Consider the following 26,343-nt stretch of genomic DNA (forward strand, 5'->3'; position numbering starts at 1 on the left):
TTGCTCCTGCCTTTTTTGACCACGCCTTTTGGATATCGTTTTTCGGATTGTCTTTATTGGATTTCCCTGGTTACCGGACTCATTATTATAATATAAATTAAAAATATATATATTTATATAAAAATATATATTTTATATATAAATGTCTCGGAGGTTTGCTGAAAAGTTTGAGAATTAGAAATGATGTGGATGGACACTGACATGAAAAGCAGACAGCAGTTTTTTTTTAAAAAAGGGGTTTATTGTGTCCTATTACTAAATTCTCAACCCCAACCCTCCCTCGTACCCAGTGACCCTCATAAAAATAGTTACAGGTTAAATATTGTAACAAATCATTGTTTTAAAAGGTGTCGGATTAAAACATGTTTAAACACCAAAACATGTTGAAGAAAAAGACAATACAAAATTCTGAAGGTCTCATTGAGCTTTTGGCTGTTAGGAGCATTATTAGAACACGTTCATGTTATTCATCATGTTATTTAAAGTCTCAGGTGCAAAGACATCATCTTGTGTGAAATAAGGTACAGTACATCAGAAGTCAAACTGATGAATTCAGTTTTTAGTACTTGTTCTGTGCCATTGCAACAATGGTTATTTTGTTCTAAAGCACACCATTAGATATTAATAACTGTTACTTGTTTATGCTAAACATATTGTACAGTATTTACATTTTGAGTTAGTGTGCTAACAGTCTGCTAGCACCATAGTGCTTAAGTATTGAATCCAAGCAACAGGTAGTCTTTCTCCCTTTGCTGTATTTGCTGGAATGGTTGGTGCTGTCCAATACTGGCCTCCGGTCAACAGGTGAAGCACTTTGGTGTTTGAAAACAACTGAGGGAAGTCTAGCGGCTCACAAAGGTGAAGCCAACAGTTCCAGTGGGACCTGGGAAGGAGACTGGCAAAGTTTGTGATGGAATGTAAACAGAGGCAAAGTGCTGTGCAGCCATCATAAGTCATCGCCGTCGTCTGTGCTGAAGCTGCTCCGCCGACTGCTCCCCTTGGATGCCACAGGGGACGTGGCGGACAGGAGGGGGTCGGTCCCGAATGGTGACAAGGGGTCATCCATGAGGATCTCATCCAGCCGGTGCTCCTCTTTGAGTGTGGCACTGAAGGAGAAGTCTGTGAAGTGGGAGAGCGGGTCGGAGAAGGTGGTGGAGCCGTCGCCGTGGTCGACGCCTGGCATTGGAGGCCCTGCGGCCTGCTGCATGTACATGCCATTCAGCTCCTCCTGGTACAGCTGCTGCTGCGGCTGGTGCAGGTGCTGGTGCGGCTGCTTCATGAGTTGGGAGGACAGCTCCACAGCCCCCAGGGATGAAGCCATTGTGGGCAGACCATGAGCACGAGCCTGAATCTCCAACTCCTACATGAACAAAGGAGAAGGGTGTTAGGACTGCTGTTTCTTCCAAACTATCCCTTCAAAGAGTCAGCAGTATTGTTCTGTTTTCTGTTGCTTTTCTCGAATAGTGAATGAATCACTTTGCAAATCCGGTACAAGTACATACTCATATACTGTACCTTACAAGTATCAATCAAAGCAAAGCATGCCCTGATGGGTGTGCAATAAATACAGCATGGTAGAGTGAATGCAAAATGATCATTAATCAAAATACTGTGGGTCACAAAAAAAGGTTTTCACATTAACAAGTAAGCCTTTAAATACTGTTTTTGGAATTGTTGCATGACATTGCTAGACAACCCACTTAAAAATATTGTTGCATGACACTGCTAAGACAACCCATTTACAAAAGTCCCATGGTACTTTTCAAACTCCCATGGCACTTATTAACCTTTACAGTAGCGCAATCAGTTGGACTGGGCTATTTTAAACAGTACCAGGGCATATAATACTGTGGGGTATATTAAACCATTAACATTGTTCACCTGCTCAAAATGGCTTGGAGATCTGAGCCTCTAATTTATTTTCTACTACATTTTTTCCTGTTTTCTACTGAAGGACTGTGTAGCTGCTCTCGATATCAAATTCAGATGCATATTTCATAATGCTTTAGCCATAATCAGATGATTATGAAAAGGTAATAAAAGACTAATATTGTCTATTACTCTTGGTTCTGTAACATGTAATTACTTTTCCTAATCAATGAGATCTTGACATAGCCTCTGAAGTCTATAGACAGTTTTAACTGATTTTAGATTATATATAATAAAATGAAGTGTCTCTTAACTTGCTTCAGTTTTAGACTGACTGTCATAAATGTAAAATCTTTTTTACTGTAGTGTTCAATTTTTCTATTTCATAACTCAACTTGATCTTATAAATTCTCCAAAAGGTAACTGGGTATTTTATTTTTACACTAAAGAGGTGATAATTCCCCCCTCCCCCCCCCCCAAAAAAAACAACAAAATACATGTTGTATTTTTAAGCCAACCACATTTTTGTTTATACAGTCAATGAGAAAGCCTAAGGATAAATTATATGTTGCATTTGCTGATAAGTTTAAACTAAAATGAGGGAATTGCATGCCTTGCCAGTCTATAGAGTAATTAATTTTACACTTAATTGCGATGTCTCAGTGGGTGATGAGTTCTGTAATGCCTTTGGTGCATCTTCTACAAATATGTCAATAACCGTTACATTTTAATGCATAATTTTAAAAATGGAGCAGCATTACTCTTCGATACTATTAGGCCACATAATCTAATCCAAACCTAATTCCTCTTCTGACAGAGCTGTAGCTGGTATTTATTAATCAGGTAATTACTGCTACGCGGCATAGTTCAAAGCAAAAAGGGAAATGTGCTTACAAAACATCAATAATGAGTCTTAGTTTTCTGTCAAGCTCAAACTCTTTAATGTTGCGGCTTTGGAGTGGCTTACGCAGACCTGAATTCGCAGCAGAAGCCTCCTGTTGGCCTGCTCCAGTTTCTTCTGCCTGTTCTCCAGCTCCCTCGCATGCTGCTGCTCTTTCTGAAGCCATTTAATGTACTCCACTGATGCTTTTAAAATAGTTCCTTTGTTCCAGCGCATATCACTGCAGGATGTAAAGATAACCTTTTCACAAATGTGCACATCAGCAGAATTTTTAAAAACTTACAAAGGCCTTTTATATTAATAAGAAATGATGATTTACATGACCATTATTCATTCTCGGACATTATTGCTTCTGAATGGGAATTTTAATAGAATAGTTAAGTATATCTGCAGAAAGTCAATTCTGGAGCCCTTGTATGGTAAAATTAATCCCAGAATGAAAATTGGTGTCAGAAGAAGTAAAAAAATGGGACTTTGGAAGGGAAGCAATATACAGAGTATTTCTGATACCATTACTTCTTTAAGAAATGAGCAGTTGTAAGAATGTCCTTTCTCTCAGAATAAGACGTTTGTCTGATCACAGCTAATAATCTCTTTTATCATGTGCTAATAGCATGGCTGAATCAGTAACCTTCTGTTTAATTTTTATCAAAAGTTCAATTGCATTGCAGGACTGATTTCAATTTTGGCTAAGAATTGCATTAGTGGACTCTTTGTGCATAAACTTTTACTCAAATGTTTGACTTTTTATTTAACTTCTCTTTATACTGTGTGTATAGTATTCATTAGGCTTTAAATATTGCAATGCTAATAGGTACAGTTTCTAGATAAGACACTGCCTTTTGACATCAAAGTAAAAACTTCTTCATCACATACTGTGTAGTGCATTTCATTGAACATTTTATCACAAAGACAGACAAATGCCTTGAACAATGATGGTTTGAAAATAGTATCTACCCCTTTTTCCCATTTTAATTTAAAGTAATTTCATTAAATATTATGATTTTATGTAAAAGGTCCCCAAAAATATATTCAGATTTTTTTGCTTGATTTTTCAAACAGTGCCTGCAATTGTACCTCATTAATTGTGCTTTTTTGCCATGCAGATTAAATAGAGGTAGATGTAAGGTAAATTAGATGTGAACCAAGGCCTCCAAAACTCAAGAACTCTAATATCTGCGTATAAAACTGCCAACAAACATTTACCATTGACCCTGTATTTGACAGAACCCTTTTTCTTTGACAGAAGCTTCTTGTTTCTAGCACTAAAAACCTGCCATCAAGGACTGGACTTTCAGGATACAACACTAGCAGGTTAGAGACACCCAAGTCTCTAAAGGCTGAACATTTCCAACTCCAGATTAAGAACCACACCTTTTTTTAGTCATAATTTCTTAAGAGATCTTGAACTTTGTGTAACCCTTAAATGCTCATATAGTACATTTAGTGTTACTGTAGATGCATGCATTGAAGTTAAAAATATTTTAGATCTGGATACATACGGGTCATTTGACTTTGGAATTAGTGTACCAAGTTCCTTTATTCTGTAGTTTATGTTGTATCTTCGTCTTCTTTCAACTGGTGGAAGAGTAAAACATTTTAGACGAGATTTAGATGTCTGCCTTATCCTTTTGGGCATATTTTGATATATTTATAGAGCTTTCAATCACTGCTCTATTAAGAAAGAAAAATAATGTCCTTCGACTTTTTTGCCAGCTAGCCCTAAGCAACAATCTGTGACAGACAGTAATACCATTGGAATACAGTTCTTGAAAGAAGAATAAGTTTCTCTAATTGGCTAAAGAAAACAAGTCTTTCACTGACTAGTGACAGGGCTTCTTCTTTGATTTTGAAAAATGAAAAATTCAATTTCATTTATCAGTCCAGACTTTATTTGAGGTGCTAAAGCAAAATCTGATGTTAATTTTTTGCCCATGTTCGCACGATATACATTACTGCTAATGAACTGATTGAGTTTCAAAAACAAAATGGCTAAAAGGAATGATATTTTCACATTTTTAAGTACATTGGCATTTCATTTGCAACAGAGTTCATCTCAGCTTACTTAAATTGTGATTATCCTTCTTCTGTCGCTCTTTGGCAAGAGCACGAGTGTCGTGTTCTGTAAAAAACAATGATAGATACATTAATAAATTATTCACAGAATATATGGAAACTAAGGTAACTGAATGCCCATAGTTGTGTCTCAGAATGTGCTGTTTTCAGTACTGGGTAACTCAGTTCTGAAAAACAGCTTTTTTCTTGACAATAGCACACATGTGCTTGACATTTTCACTCTGAAGCTAAAGATCGTTGAGTTCTTTGCCCTCTAGGGTTTGTACAGTAAAGCCTCTGAAACCCTGTTTCATATGTTTGTTGTGTGCCCTCTGATATGAAATGATTAACAATTCTTTGCATTCATACAGTACTTGTTTCTAATACACATTCTTCCATATTATAACTACTAGGGACCTTAGATTGAATTTATCAATTCATTTGTGTTAATTTAATAAGGTCACTTAACCCCTCTAAGAATCCATTGTCCAGTTGCACACAATAAAACCAGGATGCAATTTACTTGTACACTTGGTGAAGTGAAAAGTTTTGGAGACATCTTTTTATTTCTAAAATCAATTTGACTTACTTGCTTCATGAGTTTTAGAACTAAGGGAGAATGGGAAGCAAATACCACACCCTTTGGTAAAACAACCACAAACATATAACTTCTAACCAAACTTTTATTGTCACACCCTTCCCAGAATGATTGAAGATCTAAAATGATCTGCCTAGACTGATACTGTAATTACTTCATGAGGTAAGCGGGGATAGGTTAAAGGTTACACCACTTTGATGATAATGGGAACTGAGCCATTGACAAATAGGAATAAAAAGGAGAAACATAAAAACTCCTCAGTTTTACATAAGAATGTAAGTAAAGTTACAAATAAAGTTGCAAATGTACCCATGTAGCTCATTTAATTACTTTTTACTAATTGATCCAAGGTGGATCTTTTCCAACTCTTCCTTGAAAGAAGCTATTGTATAATCTTCAACGAAGCATCTAGGTATTTTGTTCTGTACGTCCACAACCCAATTTGAAAACAAAGTGTCTCCTGTTTTCATTTTTGATTATGCTTCCCTGAAATTTCCTCATGATTCATGTTTCATCGTTGAATTGCTTTCCTTTTTTTTCTGCCCTAAATTGACTAGAATATTTAAACCATGTTTCAAGATAAACACCTAAGTCTTTTTAATACTGTATGTATCACCTTGTAGCTCTGTGGCTCCCATCTTGTTCCTGACCTGATTTAAAGTAATCCAAATCCCGAAAAACACTAACAAAGGCAGTGCTAGGAATTTCACAAACAACAGTGAAACACAAATCAGAGGAAACTAATGAGAAGTGCATTTAAAACTGAGAATAGGATGCACTTCTTTACACAAAGGGTTGTAGGAGTTTAGACCAAGCTACAGGGTCATGGTGTCAAAGCAGATGGCTTCTGTCAGAAACTGTCAAGATAAAAACCACTTAGTTATTTAAAATAAAATGAGTAGGATGGGTCAAATGGCTTCCTCTAATGTGCCAACATTCTTAATGTTCTAATATTTTTCTTTAGATATATATTCTTAATCTCATTATATTTAAGCCACCTAATTATATTTTTTCAATGAAATATTATCTTGCAGAAAGCTGAATACACTTTGTTATCAAGAATTTTATCTGCAAACATAAAATTAAAAGATTTCAAAATCTTCGTTATTTCAGTCATCTTTGTCTCTCATTGTGGATGTACTGTATATAATGACCTACATACAGCTACTGTCATATTCTCAAAAAGGCATTTGCCCATCATATTCTCATCTTTTCTAAAATACCCTATTAAAGTGTGTGCAACAATATGTTCTATTTAACAGATAGATAAATATTCCCTTTTTAAAATTCAAATGGAATGTGCATTCAAATTGTTTTTACGGGTACAGTGTTGTAAATATGTTGAACAGTTACAGGTCTTTCCAGATAGTAAGGTTTCACATTTACAAAAGTACAGAGGCCTGTCAAAACAATCATTAACACAGCTGGTCATAAAAGAGAGACCCTACAAGAGGTGGTACATAACCCGGCAAAAACACTGATGAAGATAACAACACTAGGCAAGTAAACAATCCTGTGTTACACTGTTCTGAAGATGGGTTTTCAGAGGGTTTTTTCAAAAAAGGAATAGAAAACACACCCTGACACACAACAGCTGCATCACTATTCAGCTGTACAGTATGTTACGTGTTGTTGTTCTTTATATTGTATCCTAATTTCCCTATAATTACAGTATTTCAAATGTACGATGAACGTCCTCTCTAAAAGGGTAGAAATTCTGCAGTTGTGGCATTTTTCAGATAATTTATGGTTTTAAATAATGTGTGCTGCATTTCATACCTGTGACTTCCCTTTTTACACTGAGGTTTGTGGGACATGAACCAGATGTCATTCCAACATTAGTTGCTGTCATACCTTGCTCTCCAGTGTACACATCCAAAATATTGCTGTTCAGCGGCATCTTGTCAAAATAAAAGAGAAAAATACCATTAGGATAAATGAATCCACCAGAACAATTCAGTCACTCGTTGTCATTGAACTGCAATATGTTTTTAGAATTCCATGATACATAATACATGTGTATATAGCAATGATGTTTTCCAGGTGTTTAAGTTAATTTAAGAAATACAGTAAGAAATAAACAGTTTGTGGCTCAGATTTTATTTACCTACAACCGAGTACAGCAACAAAGGCAAATGTTCATGAAGCAACTGCATTCAGTTTGTACCAAAGCTGTGGTTTTAAAATACTTTTAGTTCATTCTCAGAAAAGTAACCTTTGCCTTATCTCTCGTTATTGATTATAAGTGTTGCTAACTTTCCTGAAGGAGTCCTTAAAATTATTCTACGTTTCCTTGCAATTTAACAGTAGTGAATGGGATTTTGTATATAGAACTACTGCAAGAGGAATGCTGTGGAAACTGTTGTTATATAGACTGCAATTTCATTTTCAATTTCAATTTTGAAAACGAGCAATAATTTTGCAATACAAAAACAATTAATAAAGCTTTGTACCATTTAGCAAACCATTGTATATTGTAATATATATTTACTAACACATGTAGCTTTTTATGAGTTGCACAAGTGCTTCCAAGCCAATTAGTCCAAAACCAATCTGACATTCTCATTCTGTGCCAATCTTGCCTCCTTTCGGGTTTGTCTGGGCACTAGGCTACTGTTGAATCTTATTGATCTCTCCCTCCTGGCACCTTGATTAAAGTCCATTCTAAATACTCAGAGATGAAAACTGTTTCTCATAACATTTTTAGGACATTTACTATAAACAGTGCAGCCTAGCCACAGTCAAAATAGGGTAATTTTGTGTGAAATCTACCTGATTTTGGCATGACCATCCCAAATATTATTGACATTTAGTGCATGCTCAGTATTAGAACTGTGGAGAAGGATTTGAGGCAAAATTGCACAGTAATATCTCAAATAGTTTTTGTGATATAGTCATTTAAGATTTGCAATTTTTGTATCTATTCAGGCATCCTTGAAGACATTCTAATTTATAATCTACATATGCTGCAGACACAGTCTTAAAGCTATTTGCATACCCCAACTGATTAATTGTTTCTTTGGAATTGAAGAATATTAATCTTTTATATTTTAATATAATAGTAAGAATATGAATAGGACATTACAATAATAAATCCCTAAGAAACAAAAGGCTAGACGCAGTTTTTCAGGTGCAGACATAAATTCTTGACAATATTCTGCAAAGGTCAATGCAGGTTTGAAGATCACACCCATATTTTTATATTTTGGACTGAAATTCACGCACAGTGTCATAAGCAGACAACATCACAAAACTGTTTTTTCATAACTGATGGGATAATCCCAAAAACATGAAAATGAAAAGGAATTTGTGTCATCGAAGTTTTTATATCAGAAATGCAATCAGAGAATAATAGAGCATCTACCTGTTGTACCTTAAGAATGCAAGGTGTGTCTCAGACAAAAAAAAATCAGTAAGACATTCAGGAATGGGCACTTCAAAATGAGAAAGATTACAACCAGCAATGTCAGGCACACAAGGAGGCCATGCTGTACAGCTATGTGAAGCAGTGAGAGGGCCAACTAATGGTGGAAAACAGCTACCTAGGATCATTTTGATTATTATCATATAAAACATCTGTATCTTGCCAAAGCAGCTGTATACTTTATATAGCAAGGCACTGTACCATGGAGCAAGGCAAGTACAGGAGACTGGCTAGAGTTTTCACAGGTACTAAGGTATTGAACAGCAGCACCTTGTCTTCCACATCATCAGCAACAGACAAGAAATACGTAAGTAAAGAAACAGCAGAACTGGTAAAACTAACGTGTTTGACTGATTGCCAGTTGGGAAAGCTTACAGACTGTAAAGGCATGAAAAAGAAACAGAAAACTTCAGAAGGGCAAAAGAAAGTTCACATCTTTGAAAGACCGTATAGAAAAACAACTGTTGCTAATTCCCTGAGAAAGGTCCCTAGGGTACAGAGAATGAAAAATGCTATCTGGACTTTGATATGATTTCCAAAATGAACAATAAAGTGGGACCATACGTTTTCTGTACATACAGCACAGTTTTCTGTACTACAGTGAATAAAAATGCTTCTGAAAATCAGAATTAGGACCATCCTCCATCTGCGCTCTCTGTAATCACTTAAATCCATTCGCATCTGTGTTCTAAGACAAGTTGACATGGCAAAATGATGATGTATTGTATTGTATGGCTAATTAAAATTAATTGAACCAGTGAAGCATCATATAATTTCAGAAAGCCCACAGGGAATGTTTCTGTATCAGTCTCCACTTCACTTTGCTCTTTTTGATATTATGGTTAACAAAATCTGCTTTAAACTGTCACACCTCTGGTGGACTTAGTCAAAGGATGTAAAGAACCTGCTTCTGCTAAAGAAATGCATTTAGTCTGTAGGATTACAAGGATTTAGATATATTAAGCACATTCCCAACTAAAGAATTTGCTTTGTTCTTACAGCAGTTCAAGGTGATACAAGACTTTAGCCATCAGCTTCACTGAAAAGTAGCTACTATAGAGGTTAATTATAATAATAACACTGAAGAAAAATTAAAATTACACATCCAATTCAGGGTCACCAGGGAGCCAGAGCCTATGCTGGAAAAGGGAGCAAGTCAGGGTACACTCTGGATGGGACACCGATCCATTGCAGGGCACACACAGCTGTACAGTATATAATGTAACTGAACAAATGCAGAGTAATTTGCAGTGATTGAGATGCAGGCACAACCAAAAGAGTTGTGTCAAGAACAAATACAGCTCAGATTGTAATAATGGGGTAGCTTTAGAATGTAGAAATGTTACCCTGAGTTGTTGATATCACATGTTATGCATACAGTATTACAGTTCTGTACTTCTTAAATCTTTTAGGTCTCATGTATCACAGAAACCTAAATTTAAACATATATAAAACATGAAGATTGCTTTCTCATTTTACTTTCCTAACACAAAGACAGGCTTGTCGTGCATCATATTTGAGCAGAGGTTTTGTTTAAATAAACAGTTATATGAATTGTTATCTCATTAATTGTAGCCCGATTGGTCATTAGCTGAGAAATTATAAACAGATACATGTAATCTGAAACTAGTTTGCTTACCGGCTTTTTTTTCAGAGATGTTATAATGTCCAAAAAATGAATTGTTTTGCTTTCCTTCTTCATCCTGTTTTTCTTGGTCAAAGCTGGCTAACCCGTATTAGTCAAGTGAAAATGTGCTAAGCTTTAGCTCTAGTGAGGAGTTGACCTTTGACTCCTTCCAGGTCTTTAAACCTAATCTGATCTGGATAGAAGCTCACAAAAGGGTATGGCTGAAATGACCAATGAAGGTGTTAATATTTACCAATCCATCCTATAAAGACTCTTTCCTTAACTGTACAATCAGAGTTTTACCAAAAAAAAGTAAAAATTGCAAAAAGCATTTTTAGCTGATATGTGCAGTCCATGGATACACCATATACTTACAAATACCGTACATAGTGCCTTAAATTAAAATCTGTTTTATAAGTGTTGTAATCTAAAAACAAGAGTACAAAACTGAAAGGTATAGGCAATAAAAGACAGAAATCTGCAAATTCTATTTGGTAACTTGACTATTAATATAAATATAAGTTACTTTTTAGTATTCAAATCAGGATGATCTATGTATCATTTCTTGAAAGAAGACTTTTTTTGCTGTCTGAAGAAGCAAATATGTACAGTAGATGCTTTCTGTAGCTAAATTTTAATTTCTTATATATTTTTGGGACCTTAAGACATAATAAAACAGTCATCTGAGCTTTGCAGTATACAACAGGTAGACAAACTACAATAGGGAGAATAGAAAATGCAAAGGCACCCTTGTTATTTACTAAGAGGGTGGATAGGAAGAAATGAAGTAAGGAGGTTTTTAAACAAAAAGGGACAGTTGAGCCGTCTCTGCTTTGACTTTGGCCATGAGGAGTCTGCTTACAGAAAAAGCAGGTTAAAAACATTTAAAATAAAATTACGCTGTACAGATACTTTTACTTCCAATTAAACACTTGCAATATTCATCATCCCCAAATCAATGTGCTGTCAAGACCTACATCACAATCAACAAGATATCATCACAAATGAGCCTTCTGTCCTACAGTACATTGCCTCCTCTCATTTGCAAACTGAAATCCCTAATGATAACTGTTTGATTTGTTTTACTAAAGTACAGTAGCAGAAGTGTAAAGAACTCACTTGTCATTGATATTCAGTTTTTATATCTTTATTTTTGGGATGGTACTGTAAGTAACAATTCTCTAATACTGTTATTATAGTTGTATGTTAATGCAAAACTGAAATAATCTAAAATGCAATGATTCTAATTTTTTAGGTTTGCATAGTTTGTGATAGAAAGAGAATCGGTCTTTGCTTGTTTCAGCTTGATTTGTTTAATTCCTGGTTTTGCAGTAAAAAGTAAAAATAAAATGTATGAATGTTATGGCCTCATTATCAGAGTGATTCTTTGTCCTCCTCAGTGCTTAGTAGTATATTTTTGTTTATTTCATATCTTGTCAAACTGTAAAAAGTCTTTAAAACTTTTGTGACATTAATAGTTTGAGTCCTGCTGGCACTATGGCCCTCAACGTGAACATTGTTTTTATTTTTCTGCACAATAGCTTCTTACGAGAACAATACGATTCTTCTAAACATCTGTTTGGGAACTAAGTAGGTTTATTTATTCCTTTTGTGGGGTGTGACACATTCAAATATCTGGAATAATGAATTTGCTGTACTTACAGTGTTTGGCATTATGATGTTAGGTTCCATGCATCCCAAACCCTCATCATTGAAACTGGATTCAAGGCTAATTAAGTCATCAATAACTTCATCCATTGGAAACTAAAAGAAAAATAATTATCAGTGTATTGTTAACAATAAAATGTCTTGCGCCTCCTTTCTGAAATGTATTCACTTATAGAAACTAATTGAACAACAAACATTTCTTTATCCAGCTTGAAAAAAGATGGATGCTGAAATGCCTGTTATCAAACAGTTTCTCGAGGGGTTTCAGGTTTGGATTTTTGAAGTTATTGATGAACAAACAAAACAAAGAAACTTGGGGACTAAACTGATTTGAGCATTTGGGAGTTATACCTCATTGTCATGACTGGCTGTGAGGGTCAGCAAGGTGACTGGGCTCTCCGGTGTGCTGTTGTCATTTATCGGAGGCAGGTGGCCATTTCTCATCACCGCAGACAGCGGCTGTCCAGGGTGTGCATGGGAGACCGGCTGTCCCTGGCTGGCAAGCTTCGTTCCCAGAGTCAGGTACTGCTTCACGTGCTGCCTCTGTGCTTGTTGGATGTGATACTTCGAGTTTTCGAGATGACTTTGAACCTGTAAAAAATACGTTTTTTTTAATTGCTGACTTTTTCACCAATTTTCAGTAAGTGTGACCTATCTCTCCACCTTTTAAAAAAGTTCTAAAATAAGTGTGTCCTGAAAGTTTTGTATGGTGTTGGAAAGATTTATGAAATATCACGCTTATTTGTTCAAATCAGTTCAAGAAAGGTAAAAAAACTCAACATTTTGTATTTTCGATCCCAATTACCCAGCAAATGCTTTCTAGACTTATTGCTAACTCTTAAAGCATTATATGCTTACTAAGTTCAATTTTGCAGCCTTAAACACTCCAAAGTAATGAAATGAAAAGCAAAGTTTGTATTAAACATCAATAAACACCCACATTTGTTGAATTCACACTCCAAAGTACAGAAAATACATTCAAATAATAATGTTCTTTTGCATTTCAGTGCAAAGCAAAAATGCACAGTACTGTATATAATAGTTTTGGAGTGTTGATTTACTAAGCAATAACAGAAAAAAGAAAACTGCGAAAACAGGAAAAAGCATGTTAAATTGTAATAATAATTACTAGAAACCAAACCAAAATGCTTTATCAACTAGCAGTTTTGTTCATTAATTTTCTGTTCTTGTTCTTCGTTTCTAATAGAGAAAAATAAAAAGATTGTTTAATTCCTTACATTAGGAACTCTGGATCCATCTCTCATCTTGTAGTAACTACAGTCTGTTAAGTGTGGCATTCTTAAACCAAAAATCTTCACTCCAGGACTTAATAATGTGTCTAGCAGGATTCCATCCAATGGCTATCCTCTTGAGTCTATACTTAGCAAATGCCAATTCAGACTCTCAGCAGGGACTTTATAAACTAACAAGACATGCTAAAAGAGCTAATTGGTTAAAGCTAGGCTATCCCTTGATTGCAAAGCATGATAATTACTTCAAACAGAAAGACATCACGTTACTTTGTTTTGATCACAACAGGATATCACTTTGCATATATCACAAATTTAACAGGACAGCCCTATTTGGTGTTCCTGGGGCAGCCAATCACTGACTTTCTTTTCAGTGGTCTTCCTTCAGGGGGCTAAACATAAATACTGCTTGTTCTCTGTGGTTTTTAAATAACTCTGCTGCCATTTTTACCACTGCCTTCACTAGCCCATTGTCTTAAGTCTATTTCCAAAGACAAACTGTCATGAACTGGGCTTCACAAACAGCTCTAATCTAATTATGTGCTGCACTAAAATACAGCCCGACTCTAATTATAATTTTTTTTTTCTATAAATTTTCCATGTCATTATTGTGCTAAAATTTATTTCAACAAAACGATTTTGGCAACATAAAAAAATCCCAAAACTAATTGTAACAGTACAGAAAAATCAGTTGTAATTGTGATTAATAATTTCACAAAAAGCTCAATGTAGTTTACAAAAAATAATCTCTACTATATAATGAAGTATCAATAGTGAGACGCATTTCATTATGTAATGGTTTTATTGATATAAAATATGTAACAGTCAGATCAGATAGGTTTGCTATCATTGTCAAATGGAAAGTGAAGTATAAAAGTGTTTAAACTTTTATTAAGACTCAACTTTATGCATGCTACCTATTATAACCATTTTTCAGAAAAAAAAGGAAAGGCATTCTGGCATTTTTACACGCTTTAACATAATTGTACTTTGGTTCTGGCCAAATCAAGTCAAATCCTCAAGACAAACTATAAAGTCTTTGATATAGTTTGTCTAGGTCTATAATTTCCATAACAAGTTTGTTTCCTCTAAATAATGTAGGAAGCACAGTTATTAAACAATTATTCAATGTTCAACTGAAGTTGTTCATAAACGAACAATGGTCCTTAATATGTTAATCTGTTCTGAAGGCAATTCCAAAAGACATCATCTTAAAACATACTAAGTAACTCAGTACTTCAGCCAAATCCTAATTAATGCGACATAGAGAAGAGATGAAAGTTTATCTGGGGTGACTCGCCTGGCTGAGGGAACAGGAGTACTGTATGTCAGTGAGGATGAGGCTGACAGGACCACCCCCCGCACCTCAACATGAGGAATGAGCTAGGGAGCTGCTACAAGGGTGAAGATGGGGTAAAGGTAGGAGTATGAGAGAAGTGCAAAGGGGGTGCTCAGCAGTGAGACGTTTGTGCATAAGAAAGCAAACATAGGCAAGATTAGAGTTGTTCTCCTTCCAAACGTCTGTATTAAAACATCATTTCTGGAAATAAAAGTAAGAGGTCCAACAGCAAACAGTCTGAATTCATTTCAATGGTGATATTATTCTATTAAGGACAGCATAAGACATCTCACACAATTACCCATATGCTTATTCTACACCCACCAGTTTTTGTAAAAAACACTTTGTACTCTAGAGTACTCTTCAAACTTTGTTTTATGTTCTATCACAAAAAATTTAAAACTTAGCGTAAATAAAACATATAACATCTGTATTAATCATAATTGATTTGTTTTCTAACATCAAATGTTTCATAAATAACTCATAGTTACTTATTATAAGGGTTCATAGAATGTGATATACTGCACTGTATAATACATACAGTATTACATGTATAGAATTAACTACATCAAAGGTTACATAAACATTTTTTCAGAGTCTAGGGGTTCATTTCCAAAGCTTTTTGGAGTTTTGGGACTATCAGTTATCTTAACAAATCTGCCCAATTAAATTAAAAGTCTACAATTGTAAAGCAAGAGCAGCAATTTTGTTGTTTTCACATTTAGGCAAATAGGATGGTGGTGGAAAGTCTAAATCACTAAAATGATTTTTGGACCTGTCATAACTTACCATGAGATAAAGTCTTTAGGCTCTGGGCATGCATTAAAAAAGTCAAAGGTTTCACAGTATGTATCATTGGTCTGCTGGTCTTTATAAACCTTCAACTAACCTAAGTATTTCAAAAGTGTATTGAAATAAAATCTTCTAGGTTAAACATTCTAGATATTTTTTTGTGAATTGGGACCTTGATTCATTTTTAATCATTTTAATTTAGCACATAGATTATAATGTGGATTGTGCAAATGCCAATTTAATGGACCAAAAGGAATGGATAATGAGTTGTATGTGCTCTACATTTGACTTTTGGAATGCAATCTCAATAGTAAAGAAGCTCTTTGATGAAAATGTTCTTCTTAACTATTTTCTAACATTTGATATCCAGCTGCACTCAATACTTATCAGTTTCAATTTATTTTGATCCATTTAATTCCAACTTATCCCATTTAGTATAAGCAACCAGAATAAAAAAAATCTTCTTCTGGCATTCCAAGAGGCTCATCCAGGAAAATACTCCACCACATGATTGTTAAGAACTGGCATTCTGTGCCAGTCACAGATTATATCATTGAACCCTGGTGAACTGTGTTATTTCAATTTTTGATAACAATAAACCTCAGAAGAAATTAGTAATGGGCTCTTTGGCTCAGTATTATTCCCTCCAAAATATTCATTTGTTGTGAAGACGTTTGTTAAAATAAAATTATTTCTCTTTCAGAAGTGATAGTCAAAGCAAAAAACTTCAGAATAGCAATCTTTTTGCAAATCAGCCAGGCAAGGTTTCCTGATGTACTGTACAACAGACCATGAAAAAAGCTGTCAACAGAACCCATTATTCCAAAACACCTTAAGACAGTTTAGAAATTTAGACATTTAAAAGTGTAAAGTTGATCACACACTCATTTAAAGAGACTAAAACTGCAATATATAGGTGAGGCAAGAGTAACAACATGATTTTCTTACAGACAGTACAGTATAGTCTCAGAATGGTACCCTTAGGTAATTAAGGGAAACTTTCAGTGTTTCCTATGTGGAATATTTCAACCAGCTTGATAAAAACAATTCTCATGTTTCTTGAACCCAGGTTTTAGTATTTCTTACAAGGGACAGGTAGAAATCACTGATAACATCGCTGCTTGGACTAGAGTAGGTTTGCACAAAGTAACATGAGAAAACTTGGAAAAATTAAAATAATGTACCCAAAAATAATTGACATAATGAAAGTATATTATTTTTAGCTGCATTGGTATCCCACAGCAAACAAGTAATAATATTAATAAAAGAAAAGATTTTGTTATACATTATTTCTTTACTTTTAAACACAATTTTGAAACTAGTGCAGTCCAAAATGTTTACAGCAGGTATTTTGGAAGCCCCTACAATCACCTACTGTATTACAATAACAAGAAGGAGTCAGGTTCTCCAGGAAATCTTTATCATACAACAGGGTACCTTAAAGTTCTTTATTTCCCAGTGAATCATTTTTACAACTACAGTTTATCTTAGAATATTGTTTGGAAAAAACAGGGTTTTGTAGGCAGCACAGGGGAAACAAATTTATATTTATTGCTTAATTAACATATCTTCTGTGTGGAATGGAAGGATCTAAGTTAATATATTGAGATACTCTAGCTCTCTCCATAATGCTTGTCTTTGGCTTACTTGTCTAAAGACGGCAAGCGCAGGAGATATGGTCATTAACCAGTTACTGAACAAATTTAATTTAAGTAATACTTTATTGGGTAATGCATCTTTAACAAAGCCAGGCCTGTCTCTGAAGACACAGGAGTTTTAAAAAACAACAGCTAGAAAATGTCTTTTGTTAAATTTGATATATAGACTTTTAAATTGGTGTGACTGTTTTCCATAAAAGAACTCTTTGCCTTTGAATAAGAATTCTTCCGTTTTTGTTACCCCCAGATTAGTTATGGCAAGGTTATATATCCGACTGCATGACAAGGAGATTCAGTAAGGGTCTGTTTTAACATTTGTGCACTTGCTTTGACAATTTAACAGAAAAAGTAATACAGAAACAAACACTACTATTTGGTTAAAGACAGGTAATTCATAAAAATATACAAAAATATTTTTTTCCCTGTTGGCTAATTTAAATAAAACGATAGTCTTTTTACCTCATTCATAAAAATGCCATTAGGATAAATGCAGTGACTCTCATGTCATATGGCAAGTTAAAAGTATGGAACACTATTTGGGTCATAAAGGTCTCACAACATACACCTCAGGAATTAGTTACATGTATTTTTGACATATTATATTTTATATGTAAATATACCTGTATGACACATGGTGTAATATGCACACATTTTGGCCAATCATATTGTTACTATTAAATGGCTTCGATTTTCAACAAATCATATGAAGAGCTTGTATTATTCCATCGAAAGAAAAGTTATTTCACCTGAGAATCTCTGGCAGAGGCAAACGTATGCACACATGTAAGGCAGCATGGAATGTAGTATAACACATTTAGTAAACCTAAGAAATTATTTCTTTCTTCTACACGGTTAGAAGAATATTCTGCAAACAGAAGAATGTGTTGTAGAGCAGTATTCCCCCTCTGAATATATTGACAGAACACATTTCTGCATTTCACGAGGAATGACAGCAGCCGAAAGCTAGGGAGAAATTAGAATCGTTTATTGTGATGTGGAGATTTGGCATAACCCGCTTGGCTGAGGGCCAACCTCCCGGCCGTTGGACGGGGAGGATAGGACCCCCATGCGACCAATGGGGTAGCTGCAAAGGTGGAGAGGGGGTGGAGGAGGGATGCAGAAAACGAACGAGGAAGAGGAGAGGGTGACGTTTGATATTTATGGAGACCGGTTGCTTACGTCAGGATTAGTGAGAATTGCAGCAGCTGTGTCGAATGAGCGCCGCTGCCTTCATTCCTCCCGAACTTTCATTAAAAACTCCATATATTTCTCAAACGTTGATTTAAAAAGGGTTGTTTTGGGCATATTCTTTCCAAAGAATGAAAATTAATAAAGAGGAAAGAACAAAGGAAAATCATCTGAACAACTCTGATTCTGATAGGTGGATGGTTAGCAAGCTCATACTTAAGTATGAAGTTAAGCACAAGCCCAAAACAATCCATCAATTTCATAGTCAAAAGTAGAATGGTATGTGTTGCTCTTAAGTACAAAAATAGGACGGTAGTTTTCTTAAACAAAGGACCACCCTTCCTTAAAGCTTAAAATCATTTTCATTAAATAAGCATAAAATGCATTAGGTATGAAAAAGTATTTGGTTTCCAAATCCCTTTAAGCAGGGACCAGAGAACTGTGGGATAGTATTTTGTTACACACAACACACTGTGCATCAGGAGTTTCTGTATATCCAATTCAAATAAATCCGAATGTTAAATAACTTTCTCCATATTTTTATATTGGAGATGTTTGTTCATTTTAAACAGTTCCCTTGCTAACATTCTGGCAATGAAAGGCTGTGATTGTCCATCCTCACTTTGATGTGTCTAAATGTCTTGCTCGCAGTTGGAATATCAGACAAAGTTGCTTATCGTTTCAAAGTTCTTTATTTTTGTCACAGATTCATTGGGAGCGAGATTTCTGATAATACTTGGAAACTCCAATTTGTCCTACAAATAATGTAAAATAAACTTGAGTACACAGTACAAGCACCACTAATACATTAACATTGTCAGCTTGGAAGCCTGTGCCAGCATCATATAACCCCCTCCCATGGTTCAATGTGTGATTTCTCTCAACACAACATGTCCTGAAACAATCCAAATCTTAGATCATGAGTCACATAATATCAACCATGCATGTTATGATTCCATTACAAATAAAAAGTATTACTATTAATATTTAACTACGATATTTATTACTATTCAAGTACCTTAGTATTTTATATCCATCATTTCAGATTTAATATTTTTTTGGGGGGAAAAATTGCTAGCATTGGAATTTTTTCACGTAAGAACTATTCTTATCAAGCAGAAAAGAGTTTGGTCAACTGAAGTAGAGAAGTGTTATTAATGTGGTAAACAGAAGCTTTCCTAAATCTGCCTTTGGTGAATACAGTGCATTTTTTTTTCTAACTCTAAAGTTCCTCTCTTTTTATAATAAAACATCTCTGAACTTGCTCAAGCTAAAAGGAAAGAACCATAGCAATCTGCTCTACATCACCCAAATATCATAAATATCCCAAAGATTATTATTATGGTATTAACCACAATATTAGTCACATTGACAGCAAACTTTTGTATCACATTAATTAATGGCAAATATATTGCTGAGTCATAATGAGATGTTTATTACCCAAACAGCATTTCATTAAAATTGAGTTTTATAGCAAAACGTCATAATCATAGTTGCATGGTAAGTTCAGCTAACAAAAAGTGGCAAGACGCATGGAATAATAACAACCACAGACTGAAATAATTTATTGAAAAAGTATCCAACAAACCCGCTGGAAATGACCTACCCAGACAAGCCTGGGTCAAGCTGAACCGACTAAGAACCGGACATGGCCGTTTCCGGGCCACCCTACACAAGTGGGGTCTCACTGATGACCCAACTAGTGAATGCGGCGATGGCAAGGAGCAAATGGCCGACCACATTCTATACTCCTGCCCTCGCTTCAGATGCCCCGGCAACTTTATCGATTTGGATGATGCCAGCCAGGACTGGCTGAGGCACCTAACTGTGACAATATAACTATGTAACCTCTGCATGTTAAGCTCATACGAATATATATATATAATCATAGTCATTTCATATACAGAAACAGAGGTACTTTTCTGTTAAACTATTGTGTCATTGTGCCGAAAAACAATGTAACTGTAAACTCAAATTTCTAATATCTTCTAATATCTAATATCTAATATCTAATATCTTTCAAAAGATGCAGTACATTAGAAATTTCATCCAAGTGATCATTATTTCAATTCGAATTAGGAACATTGTAAGCATAGCTAGGAATGTATTTCAAGAATCCCATCCCACTGTTTCTTGAAAAAAGCCAGGGCATCATCTTCAACAAATTATACACAGTTAATATAAAAAGAACAGCATTCAAATAAGGTGTACTGTATAGTACAACTCTCCTTCCCTAGTCTGTCTCTCTCTCTCCAACTGTAGCCCACACAGAATGTAGTCCTTGTTTCATTTTGAAATTAAAATTACTCTCCACCTCTAAAACAGGTCCATAAACAAAAAACGCATTACAGACAATACAAATCTCAGTCCAACAGTAGGTGAGAAGCATGCCAGCTCTCTCTAATATGATGAGATGTCACCCATCTCAGATCAGTTGCAGGCCTGTGGTAGACAGAAGCAACAGACTTTATTCCTGCATACTGTATGACTGACATGGATGACTGAGATTTACCACTCACAAGGACTATAACAGAGTGGAAATGGAGTGAAAACTCCTTTCCTTTTTTATGGTAAAGCCACTTGAAAATCTAAAAATACTATGCTGAGTTTTGATAAAAAACTGAACACATATTGAGTACTAAATGCACTACAGAGGACAGCACAGAGCCTAATACTATAACTAAAGGATATTATATATTGTGATACATAAAGGAGATTCATACTACAGTGTAGATTAAAATGTGATTCCAGAAATGTAAGCTAAATGAAGAATCTACATTTTAAAAATATTAAGAATTAGTGACGATCATACTAAACCTCCACTGAGGGAGTTTTCATGGATGTACAAATATTTCATGCTTTGTGGGGGGTTTTAATACAGTAAATGAGTGATCAATCCAAGTTTATTTCATAACGGACTCTTCTGTAAAATTCAACTCAAAACTACAGCCAGGATTTCGCCTTACAAGTCATCATCAGTTTTAACAAGCCTTTACAACTGATTGTTTCTGCTGTTATTTGCATTTTTAATAGAATAAAGCAAATGTTTGAAGTCAGAAAATTATCCTTCATCATTTTTTTCTAGTTTAACATGCTGAATGAATGAAATTCTTGGAAAGAGCAAAGACTGACCCCTTCACAGTTTTCTCTGACAACAGGGGTCTTGTTTAATCCTTATCTACTGGCCTGCACTAAAACACGTTTAGCTATGGCTCCAACAACTGAAGAACCAAAAAAACACACAAAAACTCCATTCACTCGCAAGCCCACCATTTTTCATCTTAGGCCTATACACTATTTCCATTGCTAATATTCTCTTTAGGGTTAAAGGACAACAAAGCAATATTTCACAGGGAAAGAGAGCCATGTGACCAGGAAATGTGACCTCAGTCTATTTTGGGGGTTCTAGAGCATCTTTTTCTCTTCATATAAATAGTAGTCTAAAGAAAGAAAACAGATTTCTTACAAAGTACTGTTGCCCTTATACTGTGACGTGGCAGCTCTATCATTAGTTTCACTTCTGGTCTCATTTCAGATATTTGAAACACTTCCATGCTTCTGTTTTTCAAAATCTAGTGCTAGTAAAGTTGCTGTGGAAAAAAATTCACTAAGAAGTCCTTTAAAGCAAAACAAAGCCATCTATATGGACCATCATATACAAGTGCAGTGTCTTTAACTGCAAAATAGACATATTTCTAAATTATAAATGGATTTTTTTTATTTTTACTATGAGAATCACACCTGGCATTTACTCTTGTGAATGTGCTAATTGCTTAATCTTTGTTAACAAGATAGGAAATAATTTTGGGTCCTTGACAAGAATATCATGAATTAATTAACAATCAAAACACAAAGGTGTCAATGAGTTTTGTCATATAAATGAAACAGTTTAAAATTATGTAGAAGTTTCTGTACAATATCCAGTGTAACAATATTATATTAAAGTGAGATCCTGTTGACCAGGCACCTTAATATTAAAATGGTGTTTAGACCCAAGGAGACTATGTCGTTCAGAGAAATATCAACAAAAAAATCATTCAAAAAATGATCTCCCCAAAAAATCATTCAAGACTTCACTTGAAGACTAAAAAGCTTATCTCCTTTACGTTAATACACATATATCTCAGAGACAACACCAAAACAAACTCAATCAACATTTAAGATCCAAATTATTAAAGAAATAATAATGTTTTAACAACTTAAACATTACATTGTTCTATCCAATACTTCAAGTTATCTAAGTTCAAGCACACTGAAATTCCTTACAGTTAGATATAAACATTGATTTTTAAGTGCAAAGCTTTTAAAAATAAGTAAATCCAGTTCAACATCCACAAGATACTCCTGTCCGAAGAAAGAAATTGAAATTAAGAGTTAATTTATCTTTAACTTCCCTATTTCATTGAGTTACAAATCTGAAATCCATCTGACGGCATGAAGAAATAGTGTAGAGCATTTAATTGCAAAACAGTATGAATAAAAGGAAGGCTGTACGATTTTTGCAAAATACCTTACAGAGATATCTGGTAAAATGGCTCCGCTATCACTTATTCTGAACGTTCCATATTGAAAGTGGACTGAAGACCAGAGTCAACCAGAGATAATTCTAGAAAAGACGTTGCTCAACGTTTCAATATTACTTCAGATGTGAGTTTCACTTCAAAAAAATCCATGCAAGTTATGAAATAATGGAATCGGTGGTTTTGAAACAATTGTCATGTCATGAAATGTAATCTATGCAAGTTCCGTTCAAAGGAGTTTCCTTTTGTAATGGTATTGGACAATAACAGAATGCGAGGTGTTACAGTTAATCTTGAAACTGAATTGGAAAGCTTCTTGCATGCCTTTTCTTCCACAGGAGAAGAGGAAAGCAGGATATTCTGGATTTTATAGTTTACTTTAAATTTTCAGTCAGGACAGCACTCATTTGGAAATGTGCTTATGTGAAATCATTCAGTGAAATGAAAACTGAAATAATTTAAAGTTCAATTTATGGTAAATATTGATAAATATGTCAAACTGTAGAAAAACAAAAAAAATGTTTTTTAAATATGGTAAAGAGCATTGGTCATATTTTTTCTCAAAACAAAGAAATTAGAGTATTTTTTTACATTTGTGGCTTACTGGACATGAGCTAAAAAAAATAAATTGCTTATATTATTTTTTTCTAGAAAAATTAAAGTATTAATGTACTGTATAGTTTTATCACGTGTATACCCAAAGACACTCTACAGTTCAGTAGTCAGTTTTGCCAGTAATTTAGGTTTTAGAAATCTAAAAAATATAAAACAATTAAACAAAAAAGATAAAATTAGAGTTACATCTTCCTATTCATAGCGTGTTTCTAATGTGAGCTTACATAACTATTGCAACAACTATTATAGAGGCTATAAAGTACATTATAATAACATTCAAAATCTTTTATTTTTTCTAAAACCTAAATTCTAAACCTAACTTCTACCATAAAAGAAGCTATGACCTCTCCTGTAATAATGCTGATGTATTTTTATGAATCCATATGTACCTGTCATTTGATTGGAAACAATAGTAATCATCGATTATGCATGTTATGACAGCATCATGCGGCCACACTGAAACCGTTCTGCTGACTTCCTAAGGCTGCATTCAAATAAAGTCTGACCTTTTGCTGTTAGGAACAACAACAATATTATCAATCACTAAAATTATGTATTTTTACAAAAGCACACAAATTTCTCTCAACCATTGATTTAAACATTTAAAAATATTCAATGAAAAGCAAGAATGATTTTTTTTTTCATTTGAATATCACAAACAGTACCAGGAAAACGGAATCTAAAAAGAATTTGTTTTAAAACAAATGTCAAATTAGACACCAGAATTTAAAAAGAAGTAAAGTTTGTTTTCATCATTTGCCCTTAACGTACAAGTTAAAAATGTTATATCCCTCTATGCATTTAGCCAAAGAAACTTTGTAGAGTTACATCAGTCAAGCTGAAGCCTTAAGGAAACCACACAACCACACATCTAGGCAGCTTCCACTGTTAACCTGTAATTAAGTTACAAACCAGAGCTAAAGCACTTATCGATTGTGTGAGACATTCTCTGCTTGGTAAGGTGACGGAAACAATTCCGCCTAGCAGTGTTACCTACCGGCACTAATTGGATTTCTGTCAGTGTTATCACTTTGACAACACAGCATCGACTCATGGTTCCTGGTGCAACAGCAGCATGAGCAGCAGGGGAAAGAACAGAAGCAGAAAAATAACAAACACGAACGGCGTCAGATTAACGGCACTCAAAGCCGAGAGCTGCGCCCGAAAGGCTGGTTCTATTGATTCAGGGTTCACCCCGCACAGATGCACCTCATGCTCCTTTGTGAGGGGAGAGATAGAGAAGCTTCAGCTTAAAAGAGAAATCCATGCAGAAAGGAAGACATGACACAGCGGTTTTCAAGAAAAGCAACTTCCTATCACTCTGTTTGTGAGAGAGCAAGCAAAGCAAGGGCCCGACTGAGGTCGCAGTGTAGGTGGCGGGCAGACTGTGTGGCTGCCCCTTGCCTGACTCTGCTTTCCTACTTCAGTGAATAAAGTTCATCTGAGCACAATTCCTCTTCCTCTGATTCCCTGCTTATCTCTCTGACAGTTGCTTCCTATGGTACTTGCTGCAATGAATCCATCAAGAGCCAAAACCACGGCTATTTTTTGCACAGATACACTTAATAAAAGCGCAAAACAATGAAACGCAGGTCATTTGTATCCCATATTTACTGTGTTTGCCAGCTTCCTTCACAGAAAATGGTGACCACAGCAAAATGCAAGTGTTTCTCATTTTGTTCATTTATCTGTGTGCTATTTTAGAGCACTTTGAGCTTTTAAATACATATTACAAATGGATTGCCATGAACCATGCCTGTTGCAATGGAGGCAGTCTGCTTTTATTGAATGTCATCTTTTTAGCCACAAGTAAATAGCACTAGTGTTCTTACAAGTTCAGTTTTGCCATTCTTAGACTTGAGAACCAATTGTATGGGACTTTGTACATTTTGTGTCTCTTCATTGCCTTATCTCCCATTGCACCAACAGTGTCAATTAATCATTTCCTATTTCTCCTTCAAAAAAGTAAATTAAATAAAAATATTTTAATGGGTAATAAAAATATCTGAAATTACTTTGTAATGGAAGGACGACACAGGACATCAATTCCATGATCTTTAAGGTAAAATAAGAACAGTGTTGGAGTCTGCAGTGTTGCTTCAGAAAGTTGTAAGTTTAGTAAAGTGTATCAAATATAATACACATTTAGATTAAATATAAATATATTGTGTTCTCAAAAACATGATTTTAAGATGATAAACTAACTCATAAATTGTCATTCTATAAAATACGAATTCTTATATGGTCATTACACAAGCAGCAGTGTTGCTGTAGTGCTTCAGTTTTCAGAGAAAACAATCATTTATTTCACTCTCATTCTGAAATTCCAGCCCTTGGGATATTATTTATGTGAGTTTACAAATGAGATGGAATATTTGGCCCATATAGCTGATTTGATAGTAAACTGGTTTACTGTTCAAAGTTTGTAAAGTTAGGTTAATGTAAGACCTATACCATACAAATAAAATGCTATTTACTTTACTGCTACTTACCATTCTGTAGTGATGAAGAACATTAAAAACATTTTTTGAATTCTACAAAAGTTGGCAAAGTAGCAATTTTGGAAGAACTAGTTTTTGACTTTTGAATTGGAATTTATGCAATTTCTTAGTCTACTCCAACACCTATTTTATATTTTTTTAAATGTTTAAAATAATTACCATTCCAGAATATAACAATTTACTGTCGTTATGCTGTCTTGTGCTATGGAGGATAAAATCTCCAGCTTTTCCTGACAGACAAATAATAAAAATTACGTTTTGAGTCAATAGTGCTAGCAATCCTAAATAAATCTCAACTTGAATTAGATAAAAGGAGTCCCACAGTATAAACATTGGTC

At 34.8% G+C, this 26,343-nt stretch overlaps 1 protein-coding gene across 3 annotated transcripts in view; it reads right to left on the minus strand.

The window, feature by feature from the left end:
* Positions 1–219: 219 nt before the first annotated feature.
* Positions 220–26,343, minus strand: part of tfec (transcription factor EC) — a 74,195-nt gene continuing 48,071 nt past the window's right edge. Inside the window, exons 1-8 of one of the 3 annotated variants that reach the window (XM_088924316.1) lie at positions 24,502–24,721; positions 12,494–12,733; positions 12,137–12,238; positions 7,203–7,323; positions 4,836–4,892; positions 4,273–4,348; positions 2,843–2,990; positions 220–1,360 (exon numbers count right to left, since the gene is read on the minus strand). In XM_088924316.1, the coding sequence (XP_088780442.1) occupies positions 947–1,360; positions 2,843–2,990; positions 4,273–4,348; positions 4,836–4,892; positions 7,203–7,323; positions 12,137–12,238; positions 12,494–12,733; positions 24,502–24,558 (1,215 nt within the window). In that variant the 5' untranslated portion in view covers positions 24,559–24,721 and the 3' untranslated portion in view covers positions 220–946. Of the gene's footprint in view, positions 1,361–2,842; positions 2,991–4,272; positions 4,349–4,835; positions 4,893–7,202; positions 7,324–12,136; positions 12,239–12,493; positions 12,734–24,501; positions 24,722–26,343 lie in introns of those variants that run through there. The other 2 variants (XM_088924315.1, XM_088924314.1) reach the window with 2 other exon arrangements.

Source organism: Atractosteus spatula, chromosome 8, assembly GCF_055471065.1.
Source record: "Atractosteus spatula isolate fAtrSpa1 chromosome 8, fAtrSpa1.hap1, whole genome shotgun sequence".
Classification (NCBI taxonomy): Eukaryota; Metazoa; Chordata; class Actinopteri; order Semionotiformes; family Lepisosteidae; genus Atractosteus; species Atractosteus spatula.